Genomic DNA, 26,967 nt, shown 5'->3' with positions numbered 1-26,967 from the left:
TCCTTGGAGAGCCTGTGAACTCACTGGAATAAATGCAAAAAAACATGGAAAAGTAAAGTCTCTTGTGGGTAGTCTGTTTCTTGCCTTTTAAAAAAATTACCTCTTACATATGATTTTTATAATTTTGTATTCTTCTTCGCTGAACATTTATTTGGGTATTAAATGCTTCGTAAATATTATTGTTTAAAAGTGTAATCCATGGTCATTGTAGAAAAGATAGGAAACGCAGAGAAAAGAAAAACTAGTCACCTACAGTTCTTCCCAGAAATAATCATTGATGACATTTCTAAACTTTTCTATGCTAATATGTATTTTGAAAAAGATTATACTGGGCAAAATGTTCTGGAACTTATTTCGCTCAGTTAGCAACACCTCTGGGTCTTCAGCATCTTTTTATGACTATTTGATATTTAATTTTATAGAAAATTATGCCTGTCTAGTTGGACATTTAGGTTGTTTCCGGTTTTCTACCATTATAATAGCTAATTAGAAAAGCAAATAGCTGGAAACAGTCTAGGTGTCCAACCCTTTACGGGAATGGTTAATGGCAGCCTATTGTGTGAATGCTGGATGGCATATTTTGCAGCTCTTAAAAGTTAATTATAAATTATAAAAATACTGAAACAAATAAAGGACACAAAATTATGTGTGTTGTGATTGCATCTATGTAATAAACGTGTATAGTTGAACAAAGCCTGTATGTATTAATGTAAGCACAGGTTTAGGTGGCCCAGAATAAGGTTTGTAGTTGGCCTAGCAGAGAGAGCTAAGCTAAATAAAAGTTTGACCTTGGTGGGCATGTTCCATGTACTTTAATGATCTGACCCTCAAATTGTTCACTTCTATTTTCAGCTATTTCTTTAGTTTCTGATCTATCACCTGTACTGTTGGCTTAATTTAGAATCAAAGACCTGGAAATGAGTTTTCTAGTTCAGTCACAGATCTAATGTTCTACTATCCGAGGACTTTCCCACTACAGAAGAGATTTCCTAAGCCTTTCAGAGTTTTAAATCTATAAATGTTTATTATGAGTTTAGTGGGTGTTTACTTTCATGGTGGACAGAATTATCATCCCCATCTACAATGAGTTAACAGTGTATTAAATTGTGTGGTGAGGGCCTATGAAGGAATGGGTAGACTAACCCAGTAGATAAGAATAGTTGTCAGAATAGCAGAGGGAATAGCAGGAACAGAAGGCTTGGTAACCAGGAAAATCGTGTCATCACAGTGACCTTTTTCTTTCAAATGTTTATATAGAGAATAAAAGTCCATATAGTATTAGCATTAAGCTAAGAATAAGCAGCCCTTCAAATCCTCTGCCCAGCCCCACCTCCCGCCTCCTCTCCCTTCATTTTTTTTCTATGCATATTCTACGGTGCTTTTTTAAAAATCAGGCATGTTTAGCTCTCTGTGTATCCATTCAGACCCTTTTCTGTGCATTTGCATATATTGACACATAGATGTTTATATAGAAATTAATGATTAGATTTAGATTGGATTAGCGTATTTTACATCTGGCTTTTTTTTTTTTTTACATGTCTTAGAATTTGCTCTATTTTGGTTTACATAGATCCAGCTCATTTTTTCAACTGCTGTGTCATACATAATAGTACGAATGTACCATAGTTTTTTGCGGGGTTTTTTGTTTGTTTGTTTTTGGGGGGTTTTTTTTGGCTATGCCACGTGGCCTGTGGGATATTAGTTCCCCCACCAGGGATGGAACCTGGGCCCCCAGCAGTGAAAGCGCCAAGTCCTTAACCACTGGACTGCTGGGGAATTCCCTGTACTATAGTTTTTTAAAAAAATCATTGCCTGATGGGTAAACGTTTTAAACTATTTCCATTTTTTACTATCTCAAATAGTGCTTCATTGAACCGCATTTTGTATCCTTGCGTGCACGTGGTAGTGTTTGTTTAGGGTAGAGGCAGAGAAATGAAATTACTAGGTTAAATGGTATGCATATTTTAAAATTTAAACTTTAATGGGTATTCCCATTTCACTCTCCAAAGTGACTGGCTATACCAGTGTGCACTTTGATAAGAGCATTTATTTCCCCATTCTTAGTCAACACTTAGTATTATCAAACTTATTTTTGCCAATTAGATGATTAGAAAAATATTTTAATTCACATTTCCCTGTTCGCTACTGTTTCCTGTTTTTCTCTTCTGTGTATTGCCTACTCGCATCCTTCACCTTTTGCGGGGGAGAGGGGTCGTAGTTTTTTTTTGTTTGTTTTTTTGTTTTTTGTTTTTTTTTTCAGTACACGGGCCTCTCACTGTTGTGACCTCTCCCGTTGCGGAGCATAGGCTCCGGACACGCAGGCTCAGCGGCCATGGCTCACGGGCCCAGCCGCTCCACAGCACGTGGGATCTTCTTGGACTAGGCATGAACCCGTGTCCCCTGCATCGGCAGGCGGACTCTCAACCACTGCGCCACCAGGGAAGCCCTGTAGTTCTTTTTATGTACTTTTTCAAATATGATTTTCTTTGTCATGATTTCTCTGAAATCGATTGGTCTTCCTCTATGTCCTGTCCTTCAGTGCTCAGCTGAGTGTCACTTCAGTGAAGTGAAATCTTTCTCATCTCACTGAGGGGGGATAACATATTGTGCATGTTTCTAGAGTAGTACCTTTGTAGTTATTTTGTTGTAATGTAAATATAGCTATTTGTATCCCTTTTCCTTCACTAAATTGAGCTCCTCCAAGCAAGAAACCATGTTCTCTTCTGCGTGTGCCTCTGCCTAATAAATGGCAAACATTCAGTGACTATGTGTTAGTTGAATGAAGCCTAGGAGATTGGCAGAGGAGGCATGGAGAGGAGGTGGGGGTGTCCAAATGGTAGAGGATCTTCACAGCCATAACTAAGGAAAAGGTATGAATTTTGTTGTGGTTGGCGAGCAGTGAAGCATTTTTAAGGACTAAATATTCCACTGGCTTTGAGCTTTCAGGAAGATTAGTAACACTGAGTAACGAGGAGGGGAGGAATCAGAGTCATGTTTACAACTGGAGGCAGTTACCAAATTTGGGTGATGGATGTGGGCAATCTAATAATAAAGTTAGTCAAGACTTGGAGAGTGGTTGCAGAGGTCAGAGAGTTGGGGTGAACACATGGTAAAGGACCTAACAAGACAGGTGTCAGGCGAGGAGCCTGTTGGGATGAAATTGAGTTCAGTTTTAGGCATGTAGAGGAGACTTGTCTTCTCAATATTACTTTGAAGAGTGGTTTCTTTACAGCAGTGGGACAAATCTCGACACTCTAGGTTTTTTCATCCTAAATCCAGGGAGGTTTAGCAAACTCCTAGGAGCAGTTTTTTTCATATCTATTTTGGAAGTAACTATGTTTGTATGTGTGTATGTTATGTTCTTGTTACTTTTTAAATTTTACTAGCAAATAGGAATTCTTCTTCTCCAGAAGAACTGTGAACCAGAACTGGTTTCTGGTCCTGTTTGCTTACTGACTAGCTGTGTGGCCTTGAGAAATCAGAACTTTCTGAATTTTAGGTTTTTCCCTGTGTAAAATGAAGAATGTTGAAATAAATGATTCTCAAGCTTTCTTCTAATCGCTGATCTTCACCATTGATTCCTATAGTGATCTGGTCTGCAGCGAGCTCTTAGGATCAGGGCATTGAGAATCCTGGGATTCCAAAAGGGGAGATCTGTGTGCCATCACCATTTGATACTTCTTTTGTGCATAATGTGACTTGGTTTTGCCTCTATCAGTGTACTGCTTTTAAATATGAATTTTTTTAAAAAATCACACAAATAGTATTAGCAGAACTCAGTTTCAAATATGATTGGTACCATTGCAGCAGATCACTTCTTATGTTGATGTTTTGTGTTCCTTACCTCATGGTATGTGTGATTTCTTGGGTAGTCTTTATTGTGGTGGAAATGTGATTGCTGTTTTCTGTTTGATGTTTTCCATTTCACTTTGGTATGAGAAGTTTCCTTTTTTTTTTTAAACACTGTAGGCTTGTTTACATCTTTGTATCAAGTCCCATAAATGGGATTATCAAGTGAAATGGCATTGACATTTTATGGTTCTGACTTTTGAGCACTCTCTGATATTGATTACTGTTTTAGCTAATTCAAGAAGTAAGAAACATGAAATGGTGCTTCTTGCTCTAACATTTCATTTTGCTGGTAGCAAGATTGGACCTTTCCCTTTTTATCACCTGCTAAGCTTTTGAGTTATCTTCCTCATCTCTTCAATTGGAGCAAAATTTTTTTTATAACTTTATTGCCTCCCCACCTCTCAACCCTTGAGAATCTGTTTACAGCTTTGGAGATGGTCTTTTGTTTACATTCAGGTTTCTTATTTGCAGCTTATGTTCATTCAGAGCCAAGGCCAGGTTCAGCTGACCATCGAGCTTTTGGACACGGAAGAGGAGAACTCGGATGACCCTGTAGAAGCAGAGGTATGGATGAGTATACTGCAGAAACTGGGGAGAGTATGTCATGTTCTGAGAGTCTGCCCAGTGAATGTCTTCTAGAAGCCCAGCCAGTGTTAGCCTGTTTAAGGGTCAGGACCTGACGCTTAAGTACAGGTCATTTCAGCCATATCTTCAGCTGAAGAAAAGGACTGCCTGGTGGTAAGATATTTAGGATTGATGGCAGTCTCATCTAGCTTTCAGGAAAGCCCTCTCCTCTGAGGAAGTCTCATGGTTGGCAGCTTTCTTGTTTTTCTCCTAAAGCACAAGAAACAACAAATGAGGTGCCATCTGCCCAGTATCATCTTGACCCTTTGTGTCATGTTTACTTTTTATTGGGATAGATGGAGCCAGGAGTTCTCAACCCCACGGGGTAGACAGAGTGAGTTGGTTATCATAGTTGGGTCTAGCAGGTAATATTAATGAGAAATGCAAGCCACATGTATGTATGGTGCTGAGGGCATATGGAGGGGAGGAGATTGTTGTTTTATGGGAATATTGGCTCGTGGTTGCCAAATCTTAAATTTTTTTAAAAGAGATGCCAGAAATTTAGATTTTGATGTGAAAGATACTGATTTTCAAACATTTGCCACTATACATTTTGTTCTTTAACAAAACCCTCTGTAGGGAAATAAAACTTGTCAGTGAGCCAGCTTCTAACCATTTATGACTTCTGGTAACTGTTAAGTATCTCAGAGAAACTTTCGGTTTTGCATTCTCACAGATTTTTTTAAGCTGTGTTTTAATACCAAGTAACAAGCATGTCATTATGGAAAGAGATTTTTTTGATCTTGTATTTAAATATTTCAGACATTTTAGTCATAGAATTTGCTAGACAACCTGATGAGGTTGGAGTTCAGTTTTTGTGCTCTCTCCCCCACCCCCATTTTGTGTTTACAATCCTAGCGCTGGTCAGACTATGTGGAGCGATACATGAATTCTGATACTACCTCTCCTGAGCTTCGTGAGCACCTGGCACGGAAACCAGTGTTTCTCCCACGGTGAGTGAACCAACTCATGTATCGACAGCATAACACTAATGCACAGTCCAGGAACGAGGAGTTAGATGACTTTCAGTTTCTTGGTTTTCACTTATTCTGTTGTTCTGTCTACTGAGGATGCTAATTCAGGGTTTGTATGGTTTTACACCATGAGCTTACCTGGAGCACGTGCCAAAGCATCAGGGAGGCAAGAGTTTTAGGAGTCAGTAGTAACTTCCCTTCAGGAATGTGTGTCAGAGTCTCCAGGGTTTGATGATTCACTTGGAGGACTCAAGGACTCAGCATGTAGGCATACCCACAGGGATGGTTTACTGTAGCGAAAGGATACAAAGCTACATCAGCAAAGGGAGAAGGTGCCTGTGACAAAATCAGAGGATGCCAGGCACAAGCTTCTAAGGGGCTGTGACTTCCACTGGAGGCACAAGGACACTCTTCATTCCTCCAGCAGCAAATTATGACAATATGTTTGAGATGCTGCCTACCAGAGAAGCTCATTGGAGACTTGGTACTGGGGGTTTTATTGGGTGCTGCTCCTGCAGGCACCCTCTGCCTAGCTTGTACCAAAATTCCAGACTTCCAGAAGGAAAGCAGGTTTTCAGCATAAACCATTTATTTTGTACAAACAGTTTAGGTACAGTGAGGCACTCTTATCATTCAGGGAATGGGGGAAACTCTCCCAAAATCCAAGATGCCAGAACCCAGCCAAGGGACAACCTTGTAAGCACGGTTTGCAAAGGATAGCAGTCTTAGGCCTGCTATGTTAACTCTCTTCATGGAATTTTAAAAATTTCCTGGGCTTCCCTGGTGGCGCAGTGGTTGAGAGTCTGCCTGCCGATGCAGGGGACGCGGGTTCGTGCCCCGGACCAGGAAGATCCCACATGCCGCGGAGCAACTGGGCCTGTGAGCCATGGCCGCTGAGCCTGCGCATCTGGAGCCTGTGCTCCGCAACAGTAGAGGCCACAACAGTGAGAGGCTCGCGTACCGAAAAAAAAAAAAAAATTTCCTCCCCATATATGGGCAAATTGTATGCTGGACCTCTGTCTAAGGATGAAGACAGAGTTTCAGAAGTAGAAAATAGATTTTGCTGTAGTAGATTGGCTTTCTTTCTTCCCCAAATTTTGCGAATTGAAATCTCATGTCTTACATTCCCAGAAAGGTATTATCCCAGTATTATTAGACTTAGTCCTAATTGGAACATGGAAAGGGGTGAGAACAGAAGGGCCCTGCCAGCTTCTTCCATTCACTGAGTCATTTAACAGACTTCAGGCAGCTGCTCTGTGCCAGGCCCCTTTCTTAACAAAACAGATTTAGTCTCCATGCTTTTTTTTTTAAATTTATTTTATTTATTTATTTTTGGCTGCATTGGGTCTTTGTTGCCGCGCACGGGCTTTCTCTTCGTTGTGGTGTGTGGGCTTCTCATGGCAGTGGCTTCTCTTGTTGTGGAGCACGGGCTCTAGGCGCGTGGGCTTCAGTAGTTGTGGCACGCAGGCTCAGTAGTTGTGGCTCACGGGCTCTAGAGCACAGACTCAGTAGTTGTGGCGCATGGGCTTAGCTGCTCCGCAGCATGTGGGATCTTCCTGGACCAGGGCTCAAACCTGTGTCCCCTGCATTGGCAGGCGGATTCTTAACCACTGCCCCAGCAGGGAAGTCCCTCCATGCTTATGAAACATAACATTGTATATTTCTCAACAGATTGGCAAAATTCTTAAAAAGATTTGTAATCTTTGTTATCGAGTGTGTGGGGAAGAGGGGAGGCACTTTGATTTACTGTGGGGGGAAATATTGATACAATCATTCCAGGATCAGAGCAGTTAAAATGTATAGGACCTTTACCCTGGAACTTTAATTTTTAATAATTTGCCTTACAGCTGTTACAGCTGAGGTTCTTTCTCAGTCTTTTTGTCCTTAAGACCCCTTACAGTCTTAGAGATTGAATACACCAAAAAAACTTTTGTTTATGTGGATTATATCTAGTAATATTTACCACATTAGAAATTAAAACTGAAAAACGTTTACTATGTTTATGAATTCATTAAAAACAATGCTAAATGCATTCTGTGTTATCATAAGTAATATTTTAATGAAAAGCTACTTCAAAACAACAAATTAGTGAAGAGTGGCATTGCTTTACATTTTTGTAAATCTGTTTCATGTCTGGCTTAATAGAAGAACAGCTGGATTCTCATATCTGCTTCTACATTCATTCTGTTGCACTATTTTGTTTCGTCAAAATACATGAAGAAAATCTGGCCTTACTGAAACATGTAGCTCAAAAAAGTAGTATTTCCATATCCTTTCAGATAATTATGGATATTCTTTGATATGACAGCAGAACTGTCCAAGTAGTAGTTTCTTAAAGGTTAGTTGCAGTATCAGTGAACTTTTCATGTGGTTATGTCAAAATCCATTGGTTTATCTTGTACTTTGAATTTTTTCATGCATGGTTTTATAACTTCATGCAGTTGGTTATTTGGAACATTTTAGTTCACTAAGTTATGCAGACCTACCAAATGTTGACACGTCTTCATTTTACAGTATTCCCACCCCCCACCCAGCACCCCCAAAAACACCACATTTATTAATATTGCCGTTGACCTCATCAGTCACATTTTTTTTTTTTTTTTTTGCGTACGCGGGCCTCTCACTGTTGTGGCCTCTCCCGTTGCGGAGCACAGGCTCCAGATGCGCAGGCTCAGCGGCCATGGCTCACGGGCCTAGCTGCTCCGCGGCATGTGGGATCTTCCTGGACCGGGGCACGAACCCGCGTCCCCTGCATCAGCAGGCAGACTCTCAACCACTGCGCCACCAGGGAAGCCCCAGTCACATCTTTAAGTAGTGGGAAGTTGTCACACCTCATGCCGGCCAATGCCAGTTTACCAAAATTCCGAGTTTTACTTGAAAGCTTAAATTTTATCATTGGCAACGAATGTGCTCAGTTGTTTTCCTTGAAGTACCAGTCTCCCTTGTTCACTTTTGAGAAAATACTTGCCAAATACCCCAGATCTGCTAGTCAGCTATTCTTTCAGGTAAAAATGGCGAACCATGTGCAGCTCAAGCAGTGCTCAAGTGCTTTCCTTCATGAATCCCATTGTACTTTGGCACACAAAGGTACTTTATGTTTAGTTCCCATTTCGTCACCCAGTATGTTAAAAAGATGTGAACTAACGGCCTTATCAATAATAAGAGATGTTATTGTTTCATCAAGGACATTCTTAAGTCAGAGCAGCTTTCCTTTTTGAATTGCCGGTGTGTGGCCAGAGAAGAGTACAAAGATATCTAAGGACAGATCGGTGCCATCACCAATTGGTTTTTTTCTAATAGTCACTATTATTTTTGCACTGCCAATGCTAATGTTAATACTGTTTTTTTTTTTTTAAAGAAAGAAAGACACTGTTTTAGTATTATTATGACAGTAGTTTTGATCTTACAACTTCCTAAAAAGCATCGTGGGGGCCCCAATAGTCCTTGGACCAAAGAACTGCTGTCCTACGGAAATGTGTGTACACAAAGATATTCACTGAAGCAACGTTTTTTTTGTTTTGTTTTGTTTTGTTTGCGGTACGCGGGCCTCTCACTGTTGTGGCCGCCCCCGCTGCGGAGCACAGGCTCCGGACGCGCAGGCTCAGCGGCCATGGCTCATGGGCCCAGCCGCTCCGCGGCATGTGGGATCTTCCTGGACCGGGGCACGAACCTGTGTCCCCTGAATCGGCAGGTGGACTCTCAACCACTGCGCCACCAGGGAAGCCCTGAAGCAATGTTTTTAATAGCAAAGTGTAGGAAACAGTAGAACTGTCTAGCTGACAACCTTTCTCTGCTTGTGTTGGAGGGAATTAAGCCTGCCAAGGCATCCACTAATGTGAATTATCTTCTTTCCTAGATGTGTAGAATAGCACTAGTTATGTACCATCTGTGGGAGAATTGAAAAAAATAGACATTTAAGTAATTTTCTGTGCTCTGTGGTTCAGATGAAGGACCTGATTAATTCCTGTTAAGGAATTGTTCAATTAAGACACATTCCTCTGTAGCAGTTAAAGAGAATGACACAAATCTATCTGTAGTGAAATGAAAAAATCTTCATGACATTAAGTGAAAAGTTGAGAGAGACCTAGAAGATTTTAAATGAAAACTGCTAACAGTGGCTACCTGTGGCAAGGCAAGTGGGATTTCGAGAATTGGGGTAGGGGGTTAGTTGGCAATTTCTTTTTATTCTTTATATCTCTGCAGTTGAAAAAAATTTTTTTTTAACAATAAAACCACTGGACATTTAAAAAATGTATGTAATTAAAATTGTGATACGTGCTGTGAAGGCAAATAAAAAACTTTTGGGGCAGTCATGGGAACCTGCACCTGGAGGAGCTCTCATCCTGCAGGGCTTTGCTGCTTTGTAGGAATCTGCGGCGGATCCGGAAGTGTCAGCGTGGTCGAGAACAGCAGGAAAAGGAAGGGAAGGAAGGGAACAGCAAGAAGACCATGGAGAATGCGGATAGCCTGGATAAGCTGGAGTGTAGGTTCAAGCTGAATTCCTATAAGATGGTATATGTGATCAAGTCAGAGGACTACATGTATCGGAGGACCGCCTTGCTCCGGGCTCATCAGGTGAGAACCAGTAACTGGAATTTCTCCACATTTCTCCCTCCTCAGCCAGGACCAGGCCTGCCCCAGAGGCTTCTGGTTGTTTCTCTCCCTTTGTGAAAATCTCTTGGATTTGAGAATTGTTGAGTAAGGATGCCGTAACAAAGTCCCACAGACTGCGTGGCTTAAACAACAGAAATTTATTGTCCTACAGTTCTAGAGGTTGGAAGTCCAAGGTCGAAGTGTTGGCAGAGTTGCTTTGAACCTTCTGAGGGCTGTGAGGGAAAAACTATTCCTTGCCTTTCCTAGCCTCTGGTGGTTTGCTGGCAATCATTGGCATTGCTTGGCTTGCATATTTCTGCCTTCATTTTTACATGGCATTCTCCCTAAATGCATGTCTGTGTCCAAATTTCCCCCTTTTAAAGAATGCCAGCCATGTGGGATTATGGGTCCACCCTACAACAGACAGTATGAGCTCACCTTAACTAATTACATCTGCAACAACGTTATTTCCAAATAACATCACATTCTGGGGGGTGGAAGCTAGGATTTCAACATATGAATTTGTGGGGACACAATTCAGTTGATAACAGCTGGTCGCACCTTCCAGTGAAGCTACTCCTAGCATTTACATTTCAGGTAGTATTGCTTGTGTGAATCCTGTCTGTTTTCACATGCTACCTGAATTGTGAAAGTCCTAGTGCAGTTATGTACCAAGGTATTGTGCCAGGCCCTGGGACTACAACCGTGAGGTAGAGCATATAAGGTAGTGTGATGATGTGCACTACCAAGGAGAGAAACTAGGTGAAGTGATCAAGGGTAACTGGCAGGCAGGGCCCTGCTTTTGTTGGGGAAGACCTCTCTAAAGAGGTGACGCTTGAGGCCTAAACAATGACAAGGATCCAACCTGGTGCAGAGTTGGGGGTTGGTACTTTTTAGGCAAAGGAAACAAGCAAGCACAAGGCTGGGAAGGAGGAAAGGACTTGGCATTTTCAAGAAAATGAAAACATCAATGTGGCTTGCGCCATAGGGAAAGTGGGGTGCATGAAGTTGGAAGGGTGGGCAGAGGCTACATTACTTATTCTCTTAGGCTGCGATTTGGATTTTGTTTGAGGTACATTGAGACATCGTTGACAAAGACATAGACTGATGAGAGCGAGTGAGGGCACCAAGTTGGAAGGGCAGAGACCACTCGAAAGACTGCTTTCATTCATATGAGATGTGATGTCTACCCAGACTACCAGGGTTGTAGAGGAATTATAATTAGATTGGAGGGACTTCCCTGGTGGTCCAGGGGTTAAGATTCCACGCTTCCAATGCAAGAGGCGTGGGTTCAATCCCTGGTCGGGGAACTAGGATCCCATATGCTGCGTAGCACAGCCAAAAAAAAAAAAAAGATTGGACATATAACTGTCAGGATGTGGTAATGTTTGGATGTAGGGAGGTTAAGAGAAAGGGGAACATTAAGGATGATGCCTGGTGGTTTTTGTTTTTTGGTTTTGTTTCTTTGCTCATTTTGCTTGAGTAAATGGGAAGTTTAGGGGTACATCTGTTAATAGGAAGGGGTTACCAGGTTTGGGAGGCAGATGAAAAGACTACAGAACATTCAAGTGGGAACCATAGGTTGGGCGATTTTTAATGTACTTCTCTCATGGTGCTGTGTGTTGTATGCCTGCATGTTTCTGATTCAAATGATTTGGGGAGCTGGGCAACACCTAATTTATCTTTGTATCCCCTTCTCTGCCTTGCTTGTGGGCACTAATAAATATTTACCAGATGTATAGGTAGGAACAAAAACCTCCACTGAAGATCTGCTATGCCCAGCACTGTGCTGGGCAGGGTGGGGTAATAGCGGGAAGGGAGAGTGGGTTTTAAGCCCTTTACCTTGTTTTACTTAGAAGTGGATTGCCACGCTGACAGAAATGACTAACAGCCTCAACTCAGTGTCTCACTCCGGGTATGTTAGAATCAGCTGGGTTGCTGGTTTAAAACTGCGGATTGATCAAGTTGTTCTCTCCCCACCCCCGCCCCCCTATGTGATAATGATGCAGGAGGCTAAAATCGAGAAGCACTGAGCTAGTTCTGCCCAGACCCTGTGTTGGTATTTCTTTGGGAGCTTTTTGAATTCCAACTCCTTAATGTGTTCTAGGTTCTTAATCTTCAATTCTTTTCTTTAAACAGACTCCTAATTTTTTTTTTTTTTTTAACTTATCAGTGGTATCAGCACTGATAAGCCCACATCTTTCTTCTGGCACTTTAGGAGAAAATTGGGCTTTGTATTTGAAGGTTTTTAGTCCTAGTTCATGGGTTTTTTCCTTCTTCATTCTATTTTGCAGTCCCATGAGCGGGTAAGCAAGCGGCTACATCAGAGGTTCCAGGCCTGGGTAGATAAATGGACCAAGGAGCATGTGCCCCGTGAAATGGCAGCGGAGACCAGCAAGTGGCTCATGGGTGAGGGGCTGGAGGGCCTGGTGCCCTGCACCACCACCTGTGACACAGAGACCCTGCACTTTGTGAGCATTAACAAGTACCGTGTCAAATATGGCACAGTGTTCAAAGCCCCATAACTGCAGAGCCAGAGCAGATAACTTGAGGGGTGTGTGTGTGTTGGGGGGGGCACGTGTACTCGCACACACTGAAGAAACAAGGAAGATGCCTTTCAAGCCTCACTGGGCCTCTCTGGGACATGGCCACCTGATCTGTGTGTGGCTGGTGCAACCTGGCACCAAGTGGGCTACATATAAGGAACGTGGATACCTTACAAAGCTGGAGCTGGAACTTTTCCCAGGGGTTTTGGGCATTACCCTGCCCTGGAGGGGAAGAAATCCATGCAAGCACAGGGATATGCAGCTTGCTTGCACACACCAGCAGAGCTAAGACTGCAGCCTCCTGGGGCCTGACCTTCAGTGAGGGAACCGGATGCTGTTCACACCTTGATTGGATGGGCGAGCATTGACTGACAGACTGGGGAAGGACTCAATGCTTAGATGGATTGTAACTCTGATGGTCACTGCTCCTTTCCTCTTCCCCCCCAAAAGGAAAAAAAACTGTATTGGATTTTTTTTTCCTGGTCACTTGAGCACATCTAGATCACCCATTAAGATTTTCTCTGGGACCTGCAGTTTGGCTTTGGGATTGATCATCTTGTGGATTTGATTCCTGACGAATCCCTTGCTGCCCACCCGTTATTCTCTCCTCTGGTTCTCAACCTCAACAAGTTCAAATCAGTCGTCCTTTTTAGCTCCCGTGGAACTGTTTTGTACCTGCTTCTTTACTAGTCTACCCTAGTGCCATCCACCAGCTTTACTCACTCACACACACACACACACACAAACACACACACAGTTTTAACTTGGTTTTTCTTTTTTTTTTTGTAAATAATGTACATACTGTCAATTTTTTATTAAAAGAAATATGCTTTGATGTGCTAGCATAACTGCTCTAGCTCCTTGTGTACCATAGTTCTATGTGGCTTCAGATTTAGTACCTATGAACAGATGTACAAGACATTTATTACACTTTTTACCAAAGGGAGTTACCGTTGTAGTACTTTTGTGTAAAACTTGTCTTCCCCTTGCCCCAACTTTTTTTTTTTTTTTTTTTGTAAATAAATAAAGCTTGGTTCTTACTTAAGGAATAAACTCTCAACCCAAGTCCCTTGTCCTCACCAGAGAACTACTGTGAAGCAGGGATTTTGGCTTCAGTTCCTTATCTACGGTACAAACAGGATTTTGCTTTAAATAGTTAGCAGTCAGTTGTATGTGTTCCAAATCAAAATATCTTAAATTTTTTAAATAGAATTATTCATTCTTTTAGTACGTGTTTTCCCCCCTTATTTCAGCTGTTTGGAAATATTTTATATTTGGGTAAGTTGTGCAGCTATGTAGTTTGTACTTTTCTGTATTTTTTCTTATCCTTATTGGAAATGGGAGTGAACAGCTTAAATACCAAACCAGTGTTTGAAAGAAGTGTGTACAGAGTGTGTGGTATAAATGGGGCTGGGAGGGAGATTCAATACATTTCGTTAGCAACTGCAAATGGAATATATACATATATATTTTTTTAAATTACATAAATTTAAACTGGCAGATATTTAAACTTGACTGATTAGGATTTTTATATGTGGTCAGCCTGGACTTTCTGAACAAAGACCAACTGAGCCCCTCCCAGTACTCTGGTGAATTTTTCTCCAGCAACCATTACCCTAGTCATAGCTGTAAAGTAACCAGCAGTGATTTGTGTGGTTTTGTTTGCTTTTTAATTAAAAATTCCCAACATCACCACCACAAAACCACAAATTTTTTGGCTCTGGACTTTCATAACACATGGTAGGCTTTTCCGATTTTAGAGTTTTTTGTTGGGTGTGGTGGGGAGCAGTGGAGGGATGGGACAACTACAGGAGACTCAGAGCCCAAAAGTGTAGGGTGGCAAAAGAGCCTTGTGGGAGGAGATTCTCTGGTGAAGCTGGGGCCAATGCCTGACTTGGGAGATGGAGTGATACTGACTGGGGGGGAAGATCTTCAGGTTTTCCCAGCAATAACTCACCTCTGCTTGCTTAAGACCATGTTGAATTGGAATTACGGCCGGGGTGGGTTGGGGGGGCACTGATGAGACCTGACCAGGGGCAGCCCCAGCTGTTGCTGTCTCTGCATAGGGTTACGCCCAGAGCAGCTGCTTGCAGGTCAGGATAGGGTTTCAGGGCCAATAGAGGAGAAAACCCCATCCTACCAGTGCAACCAAAAGAAGGGGGAGCTTCACTGACAGCCAGGGTTTCACAAACAGCATTTATATCCCTCCTGCCATCTGAGCTCCAAGCTCAACTCAGCCTGTCTTATAGCAGGAAGTTATATTTTAAATCTCGTTCGGTATTCTGTACTTAATCACCTTTCCCTATGATTTGCATTTGAAATGTTGTAAACTTGGTCAGTATTTCTATTAAAATATCAGGGCTCATGTTGTGTATATAGTTTTCTTCCTAATGATTTTATAGACAAGGACTTCATAGCATTCCCAGGAGGGGGGAACAAGCTGCCAACAGATTACCAGAGAAACGTGAGGATGAAATTGGAGGTGTTTCTGGCATTATGGCTTCTCTGAACTCTTCAGTCCCGTGTAGGGAAATACATTATTCTGTTAGGATCATGAATTCTATGTCTGTGATCTGCAATCTCAAATCAAAATCTTCGGAGTTTCTGGCGATGGGCAGCACTTAGCCATATACATAAAATAAAACATGTAGTAGAGGAAGCTGAGGTTACTGGGGTGCAAAGCTCTATTTAACGCATGTCTGCCGATTGGCTTTAAAGCACCGGTCCTGGCGCCCCGGCTCTTGCCACGTTAAGCGGACACGGGTGTTCGAGATAGCCAGAGGGCGGGCTGGGACCAGAGGGCAAGGAGGTTCCCGCTTGCAGCTTCTGAGACTAGGTGACCTGCGTCGGCAGCAACCCAGGCTCCCACCCGTCGTGCCTAACGGCTTGTGTCTGTCCCAGGCCTTTTGCAGAATCAAAGCGTCAAGCTTCCTATTTTATTTAGGGATTTGCCCTAAACGGCCACCAGCTCGGACGAGATAAGAGGAGAGCATCGGAAGTGCGGCTTTTAGCTTTCAGCTCCCTGCTCAAAGTTCAGAGCAGCGAGACTTCACAGAGCCGCTGGTGTTCCAAGAAAAGCTGTCCGGGCCTGGAAGGCGCCCTTCGGACGCCGGAACCTTTGGTTCCAGGCCGTGGACCGCGCCGGCAGGGTTTGGGGCCTTCCGGGGAGAGGAGAGAGCGCGCGGCGATGGCGGCGGCGCCGGCCCTGAAGCACTGGCGTACTACGCTGGAGCGGGTGGAGAAATTCGTGTCGCCGCTCTACTTTACCGACTGTAATCTCCGCGGCAGGTGTGGCCACCTCGTCCATGGCGCCGGCCGGCCGCATCCACGCGTCTCTAGCCTTCCCGTCCGGGGGGAAACCAAAGCTTCGGCCACCTGGGCCGAGGGACAAAGTGCCCGCCGCGGAAAGGGCTGGGGCCCAGGAGGAGGGATGGGGGGAGACTGAGCTGTGAGGCAGCCCTCCCGGCGGTGGATCGAGGGAATGCGAGTCCCCACCCGCCGGCTGGCCCAGTGGCGCGTGCCCACCTGCCCCTCCCGCCCAGGCTCTTCGGAGACAGCTGCCCAGTGGCCGAGCTCTCCAGCTTCTTGACGCCCGAAAGGCTTCCCTACCAGGAGGCAGTCCAGCAGGATTTCCGCCCCGCGCAGGTCGGCGACAGCTTCGGACCCACGTGGGTAACGCTCCAGAGGGAGGGCGGGGCCGACAGGGCCCCGCTCCCGGCTTACTCGCCTCCCCTAAGGGCCATACCTCCATTGTCGGCCCTGTGCCCTAGACCGTCACTTGGGGCAGAGCAGCACCCTCTGCTGGGAGCAGATCCCTGATCCCTCAAGACTTAATGGGAGAATTTTCATTTCCCCCCCTTCTCCCAGTCCCTGGACATCCCTTAGGCAGGACACTCTAGGACAAATCACAGACCCCTGATTCTCTGCCTCTTTCCCTCACCTTGCTGTACACCCCGTTGCTCCTTGCTTGTGGATCAAAGCTGAATACCTTGTGATGCTGCAGATACTTGGTGAAAGTCTCAAGCCCCTGCTGACCCTTAGTCCAAGGAAGTATGTCGAAAGGAAAGGGCTTTGACCCCTAGGCCCATCTTAGTGGTTCTGTTGCAGATGGTGGACCTGTTGGTTCCGGGTGGAGCTGACCATCCCAGAGGCATGGGTGGGTCAGGAAGTTCACCTTCGCTGGGAAAGTGATGGAGAAGGCCTGGTGTGGCGTGATGGGGAACCTGTCCAGGTGAGGAGCCCTGCCCTAGGTCAGGTATGGCCACATTTCAGCCCTGGTCTCTGGAGAAGCCACAGCTGAGTGGCTATGCCTGCAGGGTGGTATCAGGATTTCAGGACTGGAGAGGTTGTTGCTTGGGCCCCGGTGTAATTGTTCCTTCTCATGTTTGAGAGGATCGCTGAGGGTCTCAACATAATTAATACTAAACCAACCCTGCCACTGACTGGTCACCCTCCCATTCTGGGATGAAAATAGTTATTAATCAAGTACAATAATAGGTACAGCAGATCCATTTATTAACCCTTTACTAGGTGCCAGACTAGTGACTTTGCAGACTATATCACTTTCTATTTTTAGTTTTAAATAAACTGGTTTTTATTATATGGAATATATGCTTATCGCAGTCGGGGAGGGAGACTTCGAAACAGTTCTGGATAATATAAAGTTTAAAAAGTCCTCTTCACCTGAAATAATGGATATCTCCCTGCTACCTCACCCACAGTTCCCCAGATATAACCACTATTAAGTACCTTGTTTATGCATCCAACCTTAACAGGTTTAACCTTTAAAATCCTATGTGGTAGGTCTTTATGGCCATTTACAGACTAAGAAACAGATATATAGATGTTAACACACTTGTTCAGGTTCACACAGCTTCCATTTCAGTTTGACTAACCCTCAGTCTCAGGTCAGGACTGTTGTTCTTCCTGTACAGAAAGATGGCAGACCCCTCCCTCCCTCCCTTCACTGGCTCAGCAGGATGTCTCCTGAGTGCCCTCTCTGGCAGGTCCCTGTGCTAAGCACTGGGGATATAGTGGGGAATGAGGTAAACCTGTCCCTGACTTCAGAGAGTTTCCCTTCAGATGCTTATTCAGGGGTACAGAGGCCACCAGAAGCCACCAAGGACCTGATACCTCCCCAAGACTCCACAAGACCAGTGGCTTTTCTGCTGGCAGATAGGTGCCATTTGGTGGTCATGGCACTGACTGCCATGGGGGTTGGGGCACCTGCTACCAGAGGTCCCTGATTTGTCAATCTTGGCCTTGTCTGGGAGAGAGGAGCCAGTGCTAGGGACCCGGTAGAGGGGCCTGGCCTCCCTCAGCTTATACTTCATCTGAGCTGTTCACAAGCCTCAGGTCCTGTCTCTTTCACTGCACTCCCCACCAGGGTTTGACCAAAGAGGGGGAGAAGACCAGCTATGTCCTGACTGAAAAGCTGGGGGAAGAAGACCCCCGGAGGTGAGTGAGTCCCTGTGCTGTGGTTGACCAGTGCTGTAGGGGAGGGAGCATCAGTGGGCAAGGAGGAGCTGAGGCCCAGAGCCATCTGAGAAACACACCCACTTTCAATACAACCATCTTCAACTCTCATAGTTTATTTTTGAAAAGCAGGATTTCTCTGGCTATAAAGATAGTGTTTTCGTTCTTGGGTTAAATACAGAAAAGCACAAAGAAGTAAATAACTCCCATTATCCCATCACTTAGTGATGTCCATTATTAACATCTCAGCATTCTTCTCGGGAATTCTTTCAAATGTAGTTTTTACTAGTTGAGGTTGTATTTCTTTGATATTTTGAATCCTGATTTTTAAAAAATCCATATTATAACATGCATTTTATGACACTATCAAAAACTCTTCTTAGGTATTATATTTATTGAACATTGTGTATCTGATGTTTCCAGGCACTGGGACTGATGGTGAATGATGTGATTCTTGACAGCAAGGGCGACTCACATATACTTAATAATTGCAAAACTGATGAGGGCTTTGAAAGAAAAAACTTTCAACATAAGAAATTTGTTCTAGACTAGGGAGAGGGATAAGAGGAGAGTCATGGAAGGCTTCCCGAAGGAAGTCATGTTTGCTCTCTGAAGACTGAGTAGAACAGCACCACAGCCCACCATGCTCTCCAAACAGTGGCCTGCCCATATTGGCTGATGGATCTTTGTTCTGAAAGACTGGACCTGGGAGATCCAAACATGTTTTTAATGTGCAAAGAGGGTTCTGAGACCAAGGCAGTGCATTGTAAAGACAGCTTTGGAAATAAAAGTCTAAACAACAGTATAATTCACATGGTTCCAAACTTGGCTACTTATTCACCCCAACCAAGGCAGAACACTCATCAGCAGAATTTGGTGTAGTCTGTTGTTTCTACCATGACCCTCTCTTACACGCACCTGACATAACTGTGAGATCCTCTGGGTGGTAGATCCTGGGGGTGAATAGGGAGGGGTCTGCTGGATGCCTCTTTGGTCCTCCCTCCCCAAGCCCCAGAGTCCTCTGCCAGTCCCTTGGCCTGAGGCTGCCTCCCCACATTTGTAGCCTGACCCTCTATGTGGAAGTAGCCTGCAATGGGCTCCTGGGGGCCGGGAAGGGAACCATGATCGCAGCCCCTGACCCAGAGAAGATGTTCCAGGTGAGCCGGGCTGAGCTGGCCGTGTTCCACCGGGATGTCCACAAGCTCCTGGTGGATCTGGAGCTGCTGCTGGGGATGGCCAAGGTACTCGACACCCCCGCGCCACCTGCTCACACTCTAGAGCCCTGTTCCAGGCAGGCTGTTTCTTGGGTCAGATAGTTGGAGCTCTGGGAATCCAGAATAGGGAGGGTGTTTCGTGCCTGCCTGAGTGTTGAGAGGATTTCCCTGTGTAAAGGGGAGGAAGGAGACAGTGCTGAGCAGGGGGGCCAGCAGGAGCACAGGGTTGGAGGTAGGGAGGAGCTCTGCTGAGAACCCGTGGGAGATCAGCTGGGGTCTAATTTTGGAGACTCTGCTTGCTTGAGATGGGGATTAAGGGACAGAACCCTGCTGCAGGGCCTCGGGGAGGACAACCAGCGCAGCTACCAGGCCCTGTACACAGCCAACCAGATGGTGAACATATGTGACCCCGCCCAGCCGGAGACCTTCCCAGTGGCCCAGGCCCTGGCCTCCAAGTTCTTTGGCCAACGTGGGGGTGAAAGCCAGCATACCATCCATGCCCTGGGGCACTGCCACATTGATACAGGTAGGGCAGCAGTTGTCTGGGCTGGTTCGGGGAGGCAGGAGTGGCCTCGAAGACCTGGCTGTGCCCTGGAAGCGCTGTGTGATCCACATCGAGTTCTTGCCCCTCTTGGACCCCAGTTTTCCCTTGGGAAAGGGGAATGGGCTGTAGGCTCTGCTAGACGTGGCTTCGTTTATTCTTTCAACAAAATCTGATGCCCCGTGTGGCCCCATGCTAGATATTGGGAGGCTAGGACTATAGAGACTGGTGATCACAAAATAGGCAGACACAGTTGCTGCCAGGATGGAGGGAAGGATCGGGGGCTGGGGAGCCCAGAAGAGGCATTTAACCCAGCTGGGTCTGGGGGATTCAAGAAAGGTTTCTCAGAGGAGATGACCTTTGAACAGAGTGAGGATGAGTAAGAATTTGACAAGTGCCCAAGTCCTCGGATAGGAGTGATGTGGAAGTAGTTGAGATGGGGACTCAAGCCCAGGGAGAGGTTTCCTGGGGAGGATCAGGAGGTCAGTTTTGAACCTGGTTAAGTCTGCAGTGTCTGTGAGGCTTATGGGAAATTACATTTTTAAAAAACTCCCCAAAGTATTGATTCTGATGCAGCTAAAGTTTCTGAACCACAGAACAAGGGCTTTCTCTGCTGTGCCAAAGCATGGGATGTAGAGTTCTGGGCTGGTAAAGAAGGAACTGAGGCCTAGAGGTTGCAAGAGGCTGTAGTGCCTCACGCAGGACAGCTGGCCCAGGCAGGTCCATCTCAGGAAGCTGTGCCCTCTGTTCCAGGCTGTCCTTCAATGTGCGTGCAGGGGAAGGGCCAACCCCCACTGCCTCTTACAGGATCCTCTCAGGGGTGTCTGAACCTCAGAGTAAGGCTATTCAGGGACTGGGGCCTCCATTTCCTGATGTAAAATTGATCCGATAGGCCCAGCCAACCTCCTTTCCCCAGTCCCTACTCCTACCTTGCAAGAGTGATGTAAAGTGACAGCTCAGGAGAGATGCCACAGGACTTTGCAGGGAAAGGGCCTGGGATGGACGGAAGGCTAGGATGACCCTCTGGAGGCCCAGGCTGGGCGTGGTTGGATGCTGGGGGGCAGGGGTGCGGCTGGAGATCTGTGAGGAGCTGGGGACCTTGCTGCTCTCTTATCCTCCACCCTCCTCCCCGTCTAGCCTGGCTCTGGCCCTTCAAGGAGACCGTGCGGAAATGTGCCCGGAGCTGGGTGACAGTCGTTCAGCTCATGGAGCGGAATCCTGAGTTCATCTTTGCCTGCTCCCAGGTCAGAGGGACGGCTGTGCGGTGGTACCTGGAGCCCAATGGGGGCTAGTGTGAGGTTCCGAGGGCTTCTGGGGCCTGAGGGGCAGGGCTACTCACCCTCAGCCACCCACTGGGCCCCAGGTGCTCAGCCCTGGATGGGGTTCTTGTCCCCCTGGCCCAGCTCCTGCCTCGTCTGCCCCACAGGCACAGCAGCTCGCGTGGGTGAAGAGCCACTACCCTGGCCTGCATGCCCGGCTCCAGGAGTTCGCCTGCCGTGGGCAATTTGTGCCCGTCGGGGGCACCTGGGTGGAGATGGTAAGTGCAGTCCACAGCCCTGGCCCCAGAAACCTCCCCTCTGGCAGACAGACAGGTGGGCCTGTGAGGAGATGGACACTCCCTGGGCACTGACTATAACCCAGTGTCACAGCCCTGGCTGCTCCTGTCCGGGTGGTTGGCCTGAGCTCCACCTGGTGCTGACCCCGGCTGCCTCCCTGTTCCCTCACTGCCAGGATGGGAACCTTCCCAGTGGAGAGGCCATGGTGAGGCAGTTCCTGCAGGGACAGAGCTTCTTCCTGCAGGAGTTTGGGAAGATGTGCTCTGAGGTAGGCTGGGAGCCGGCTGCGCCTGCAGGCGCATGGGGCTGGAGCTTGCCCTTGAGTGATGAGGGGCAGAGGCTGTGGCCGTGCTGCCGAGCCGTGGTTCCCGTGCCCAGAGGCCCTTTCCCTGCAGTTCTGGCTGCCAGACACATTCGGCTACTCAGCGCAGCTCCCACAGATCATGCGCAGCTGTGGCATCAGGCACTTCCTCACCCAAAAACTGAGCTGGAACCTGGTGAACAACTTCCCGGTGAGCAGGCCCCAGGGAACCAGGCTCAGAGTGGGCCTGGGTCCCACCTAGCCCATACATCTCCGTCCAGGCTTATTGAGGGGCCCTGGACAAGCCACCCAACCCCGACCCAGAGAAGGCATGCCTCCCCCAGGGTCACACAACAGGAGGGGCAGGTCTAGGAGGCCCAGCTCTGCCTCAGCCCTGACTCTGCCCTCTCTCTTCTACCTGTTTCCCTGCCTGCAGCACCATACCTTTTTCTGGGAGGGGCTGGATGGCTCCCGGGTGCTGGCCCACTTCCCGCCTGGTGACTCATATGGGATGCAGGGCAGTGTGGAGGAGGTGAGAGGGCACCTAGTGGCCAAGGTCGGGGATGGGAGGCAGGCTGGAGAGGGCTGGGTGTCCTGTTCTAAGCTGACCCTGAGCCCACCTGTGCAGGTGCTGAAGACTGTGGCCAAAAACCGGGACAAGGGGCGTACCAACCACAGTGCCTTCCTCTTTGGCTTTGGGGATGGGGGTGGTGGCCCCACCCAGACCATGGTGGACCGCTTGAAGCGGCTGTGCAATACAGATGGGCTGCCCAGGTCAGGCCTGGGCTCACTCAGCCCTACCCTCCACCCTTGCCCTTAGTCCCTTCTGCTCAAATATTGCGCCCGACACCTCCCCTAAACCTTGTCCCCCTCCAATCCCAGACCATGGGCTCCTCCCAACTTCTACCCTGGTGGTAGGGTGAGGGGAAAGCTAAAGGTGGGACGGGGCTTAAACCTACTAGAGAGAAAACTCTCCTGGGGTATCCAGAACTGGCTTTGTGTGGACAGGGAGCTTTCTGGGCGTGGCTCCTTTCTGTCGGGACTGGGTCTCTTGTCACCCTTGCATGGAAGAAGGGTGAATCACACGGCCAAGCTGGGAGACCCAGGCTTGCAGTCTCCCTCAGGGTGCAGTTCTCTTCTCCGGAGCGACTCTTCTCGGCGCTGGAGGGCCACTCGGAGCAGCTGTGCACGTGGGTCGGAGAGCTCTTCCTGGAGCTACATAATGGCACCTACACCACCCATGCCCAGGTCAGGAGCTGGTTGCTGAGCCAAATGGGGAGGGCGTGCCCTTGAGAGGCCCAGAGGGTCAGAGGAGGAAGCAGGGGACAGAGCCCAGCCCAGACCTGGGGGAAGAGGCTTGTGTTCCACGGAGGAGCCGAGAGGAGAGAAGTGCAAGAGCCGGGTGGTCAGGAGCCTGGAGGAGGCAGGACTGAGCATCCCTGAGGGAGGAAGGGCTTGGGCTGAGGGGGGAGGAGGGAGGCATCTGGGGTAGATAACTCACAAGAGGCCCTGGGGAGCCACCAGGGGTTCTGAGCAAGGGAAGGCTTTGGAAGGTGTCCTGGGATGCTTGAACAGACTCTAGACTGATTCTCCCTACCCTGGGCTCAGATCAAGAAGGGGAACCGGGAGTGTGAGCGGATCCTGCATGACGTGGAGCTGCTCAGCAGCCTGGCCCTGGCCCGCAGTGCCCAGTTCCTCTACCCGGCCGCCCAGCTACAGGACCTCTGGAGGTCAGTCTGTCTTCTGCCCCCCTGCCACCCACTAACCTCACCCCAGACACCTCTGCGGCTGCCCCTCCCTCCCAGCCTTCCGCAGCCCTGCCCTTGGCCCCCCGCAGGCTCCTGCTTCTGAACCAGTTCCACGATGTGGTGACTGGAAGCTGCATCCAGCTGGTGGCAGAGGAAGCCATGTGCCACTACGAAGGTGAGGCTGACAACATTTCCGCTGCTCTCCAGCACCCAGGGCAGAGTGTCTCCTGTGGGACATTCAGGGGTCACCCAGACCCACTGCCCACCCATGACCAGCCAGTCTCTCCCCAGACATCCGTTCCCGTGGCAACACGCTGCTCAGCGCTGCAGCCGCAGCCCTTTGTGCTGGGGAGCCAGGTCCTGAGGGCCTCCTCATTGTCAACACACTGCCCTGGAAGCGCACTGAAGTGCTGGCCCTGCCCAGGCCTGGTGGGGCCCACTGCCTAGGTATGAGCTGGGGAGAAGGGTGGCTACTGTAGCAGGAGGGATCAAGGCCAAATCGAGAGTTGGGGACATTCCCCTGGAGATCTCTGCCCCGGGTTGCCCCAGGCTAGAGAGTACTAGTAATGCTCACCCCCTCCAGCCCCCCACCCCGCCCCGAGTATGGTTCCTGGAAGGTGAAGGAGGCTGCGCTGATGCCCAGGCCTCATCCCCAGCTCTGGTGACAGTGCCCAGCATGGGCTATGCTCCCGCTCCCACCCCCACCTCGCTGCAGCCCCTGCTGCCCCAGCAGCCTGTGTTTGTAGTGCAGGAGGTGAGTGCTGGCACATCGCCGTGGGCGGGGGCTGGCTGTCCTGGGCTGTCCCTGACAACGTGGGGGTTCTGAGCTCCCCAACCTGGAGCAGGTGGCAAGGCAGGGCTGGGGCTGGGGTTGGGCGGGCTGTTGGTGGCGGGAAGCCTCTGCAGACTTAGCCTCAAGGCCCCCTCCCACCAAGACTGACGGTTCTGTGACTCTGGACAACGGCATCATCCGGGTGAGGCTGGACCCAACTGGCCGCCTGACGTCTCTGGTGCTGGTGGCCTCTGGCAGGTGCTAACCCCTCACTGCCCTCTCCCAGTGCCTGGCAGGGGACCCCAGACCTCTCATTCCCTCTGTCCCCTGGCCACAGCTGACCACAGTAGCCCACAGGTGGCTCAGGACTGGGACCCACACATGGAATGGGGCCGGCTGGGTTAGGAGTCTCCTGTCCTCTGGGCCTACTCACCCTACCTCCCACCCCACCCACCTCACTCAGCTGGAGAGACTGCGGTCATACAGTTATAAAGCGCCAGTCTCCATGTCCTTCCAGGGAGGCCATTGCTGAGGGTGCCGTGGGGAACCAGTTTGTGCTGTTCGATGATGTCCCCCTGTACTGGGACGCGTGGGACGTCATGGACTACCACCTAGAAACACGGTGCGGGGTGGGCAGGACTCGGGGGCGGCGTGGGATAGGAGAGTATTGGGCCCCCTCCGCCAGGCCGTCCTGGCTCAGCGCCTCCCTCCCCTGTTCCCCAGGAAGCCAGTGCTGGGCCAGGCAGGGACCTTGGCCGTGGGCACTCAGGGTGGCGTGCGGGGCAGCGCCTGGTTTCTGCTGCAGATCAGCCCCAATAGTCAGCTCAGCCAAGAGGTGGTGCTGGACGTCGGCTGCCCCTATGTCCGCTTCCACACCGAGGTAGCAGGGGGCAGGGCGGTGGGTATCTTCCCTGGGTGTGGCCGGCGAGGAGGGGTCCCTCCCCTTGCACCCCTACCTCCACCCCCGACAGGTGCACTGGCACGAGGCCCACAAGTTCCTGAAGGTGGAGTTCCCTGCCCGTGTGCGGAGCCCCCAGGCCACCTTTGAGGTCCAGTTCGGACATCTGCAGCGGCCCACCCACTACAACACCTCTTGGGACTGGGCCCGATTTGAGGTCTGACGTGGGGTGGTGTGGGGCGGGGTGTGGTGGAGGGTTTGGATCCTCCCTGGCTGGGGAGAGACTCGTTGTGTGGTATGGGGTGAGGAGGAGGAGGATGATGGTCAGCATTTGCTGGTTCCTGACACGTATGCCAGGCATGGTGCTAAATGCTTTCTGTTTAGTCTGATATTCATGCCCATTTGGTGGGGTAAGTACCCTTATCCCCCTTTCCCAGATGAGGAGCCGGGGCTTAGACAGGTTGTGTGGTGTGCGCAGGGCCTCCTGTAGTGAGAGCTGGCATTCAATCGTGTGGTCCCAGAGCTTCCCTCAGTCTACTGACAGGAGCTCTGGAGCACGAGGAGGCGGCGGGGCCACCAAGTGGGTCTCCGATCTACCCTCCAGGTGTGGGCCCACCGCTGGATCGATCTGTCAGAGCACGGCTTTGGGCTGGCTCTGCTCAATGACTGCAAGTATGGCGCGTCAGTGCGAGGCAGCGTCCTCAGCCTCTCCCTGTGAGTGGGGTGCCTCCCAGGGACGGGTATGGGAGCGCGGTCTTCCCAGGACAGAACTTCGGCGGCTCCAGCCTGGCCCTTACCACCCTCCCCACCCCAGCTTGCGGGCGCCCAAGTCCCCTGACGCCACGGTTGACATGGGGCGCCACGAGTTCACCTACGCGCTGATGCCGCATGAGGGTGAGTGCTGCGACCCCGATACCTCTCTGCCCCGCTCAGCCTCGGTTGCCCCAACGGTAAGTGGGGAGCTCTCCAGCAGTCCCACGCCCCTACCCTCATTTTCCACGACGCGTCCCTTTCCGGTCTGCGCCCAGGGTCCTTCCAAGACGCTGGCGTTATTCCCGCTGCCTACAGCCTCAACTTCCCCCTGTTGGCGCTGCCCGCCCCAGGCCCGGCACCCGCCGCCGCCTGGAGCGCCTTTTCAGTGTCCTCGCCCGCAGTCGTGTTGGAGACCGTCAAGCAGGCAAGGGCCGGTGGAGTGCGGGGAGCGGGCCGGGGTCCCGAGCTGGGCCCGCCCTCGGCCCCACCCACCACCACCTCCCTCCGTAGGCGGAGACCAGCCTCCAGGGCCGCAAGCTGGTCCTGAGGCTGTACGAGGCCCACGGCAGCCACGTGGACTGCTGGCTGCACATGTCGCTGCCGGTTCAGGAGGCCGTCCTGTGAGTGGGGGCGCGGGGTGGGAGTGGGAGTCCTGCCCTCGCGGGGCCCTCATGGTCCCTCCTGTTCTCCAGCTGTGACCTCCTGGAGCGCCGTGACCCTGCTGGCCCCCTGCCCCTTCGGGACAGCCGCCTGAAGCTCACCTTTTCTCCCTTCCAAGTGCAGTCCCTGTTGCTCGTGCTGCAGCCCGCACCGAGCTGAGATGAGTCCCTGAGCGTGGGGTTTTGTTTGTGGAAGGCTTTGGGGGCTCCTCATTTCTGCCTCTCAAGCCTGAAGCAAGGATAGTTACCTCTTGAACAATAAACGCTTGGCTTAGGAACCCTGCTGGTAGCCCCTGCTCAGTCCCCTCAGGTCCCAAACTCAGGCATTGAGGGGGGAAGTTTTTACCCCAGGCATCTGGGGACAGGGGCAAGATCTAAGGTTATCTGTGCGCGCAGGGTCTGGATTGCAGGCCCCATGACAGAGACGGGGGATATCGGTGACCATAAGCTGACTGTAAGAC

General features: G+C 49.2%; 2 protein-coding genes across 12 annotated transcripts in view; both read left to right on the top strand.

Moving 5' to 3' along the window:
* SIN3A (SIN3 transcription regulator family member A) overlaps positions 1 to 14,954 on the top strand; it is a 68,285-nt gene extending 53,331 nt beyond the window's left edge. For 7 of the 8 annotated variants that reach the window (XM_067754001.1, XM_067754018.1, XM_067754043.1 and 4 more), the window contains exons 18-21: positions 4,324 to 4,416; positions 5,335 to 5,429; positions 9,818 to 10,025; positions 12,338 to 14,954. In XM_067754001.1, coding sequence (XP_067610102.1) covers positions 4,324 to 4,416; positions 5,335 to 5,429; positions 9,818 to 10,025; positions 12,338 to 12,568 — 627 coding nt within the window. In that variant the 3' untranslated portion in view covers positions 12,569 to 14,954. Of the gene's footprint in view, positions 1 to 4,323; positions 4,417 to 5,334; positions 5,434 to 9,817; positions 10,026 to 12,337 lie in introns of those variants that run through there. The other variant, XM_067754054.1, reaches the window with a different exon arrangement.
* Positions 14,955 to 15,637: 683 nt separating this feature from the next.
* On the top strand, positions 15,638 to 26,784 carry MAN2C1 (mannosidase alpha class 2C member 1). 4 transcript variants are annotated; one of them, XR_010946994.1, is made up of 26 exons: positions 15,638 to 15,877; positions 16,132 to 16,257; positions 16,697 to 16,820; positions 17,976 to 18,046; positions 19,128 to 19,305; positions 19,615 to 19,804; positions 20,957 to 21,063; positions 21,246 to 21,356; positions 21,551 to 21,643; positions 21,771 to 21,887; positions 22,113 to 22,208; positions 22,305 to 22,450; positions 22,801 to 22,924; positions 23,285 to 23,406; positions 23,514 to 23,599; positions 23,716 to 23,871; positions 24,081 to 24,178; positions 24,360 to 24,454; positions 24,714 to 24,818; positions 24,920 to 25,076; positions 25,168 to 25,311; positions 25,699 to 25,808; positions 25,909 to 25,988; positions 26,163 to 26,271; positions 26,358 to 26,467; positions 26,540 to 26,784. XR_010946994.1 is itself a non-coding variant. In XM_067754100.1 (26 exons), exons 1-26 carry the CDS (start codon positions 15,777 to 15,779, stop codon positions 26,543 to 26,545), a joined length of 3,018 nt encoding a protein of 1,005 aa, XP_067610201.1. In that variant the 5' UTR covers positions 15,639 to 15,776; the 3' UTR covers positions 26,546 to 26,784. The 4 variants fall into 4 exon arrangements, 3 of the variants coding, with proteins under 3 accessions (XP_067610201.1, XP_067610199.1, XP_067610212.1); XM_067754100.1 differs by having other exon boundaries at positions 15,639 to 15,877; positions 25,909 to 26,044; XM_067754098.1 differs by having other exon boundaries at positions 15,646 to 15,877; positions 26,123 to 26,271.
* Positions 26,785 to 26,967: the final 183 nt, after the last annotated feature.

This window comes from Pseudorca crassidens, chromosome 1 (genome assembly GCF_039906515.1).
Source record: "Pseudorca crassidens isolate mPseCra1 chromosome 1, mPseCra1.hap1, whole genome shotgun sequence".
In the NCBI taxonomy this organism is placed as follows: domain Eukaryota; kingdom Metazoa; phylum Chordata; class Mammalia; order Artiodactyla; family Delphinidae; genus Pseudorca; species Pseudorca crassidens.
The sequence above is the reverse complement of the archived record's forward strand: the minus strand, read 5'-3'. Positions and strand labels throughout refer to the sequence as shown.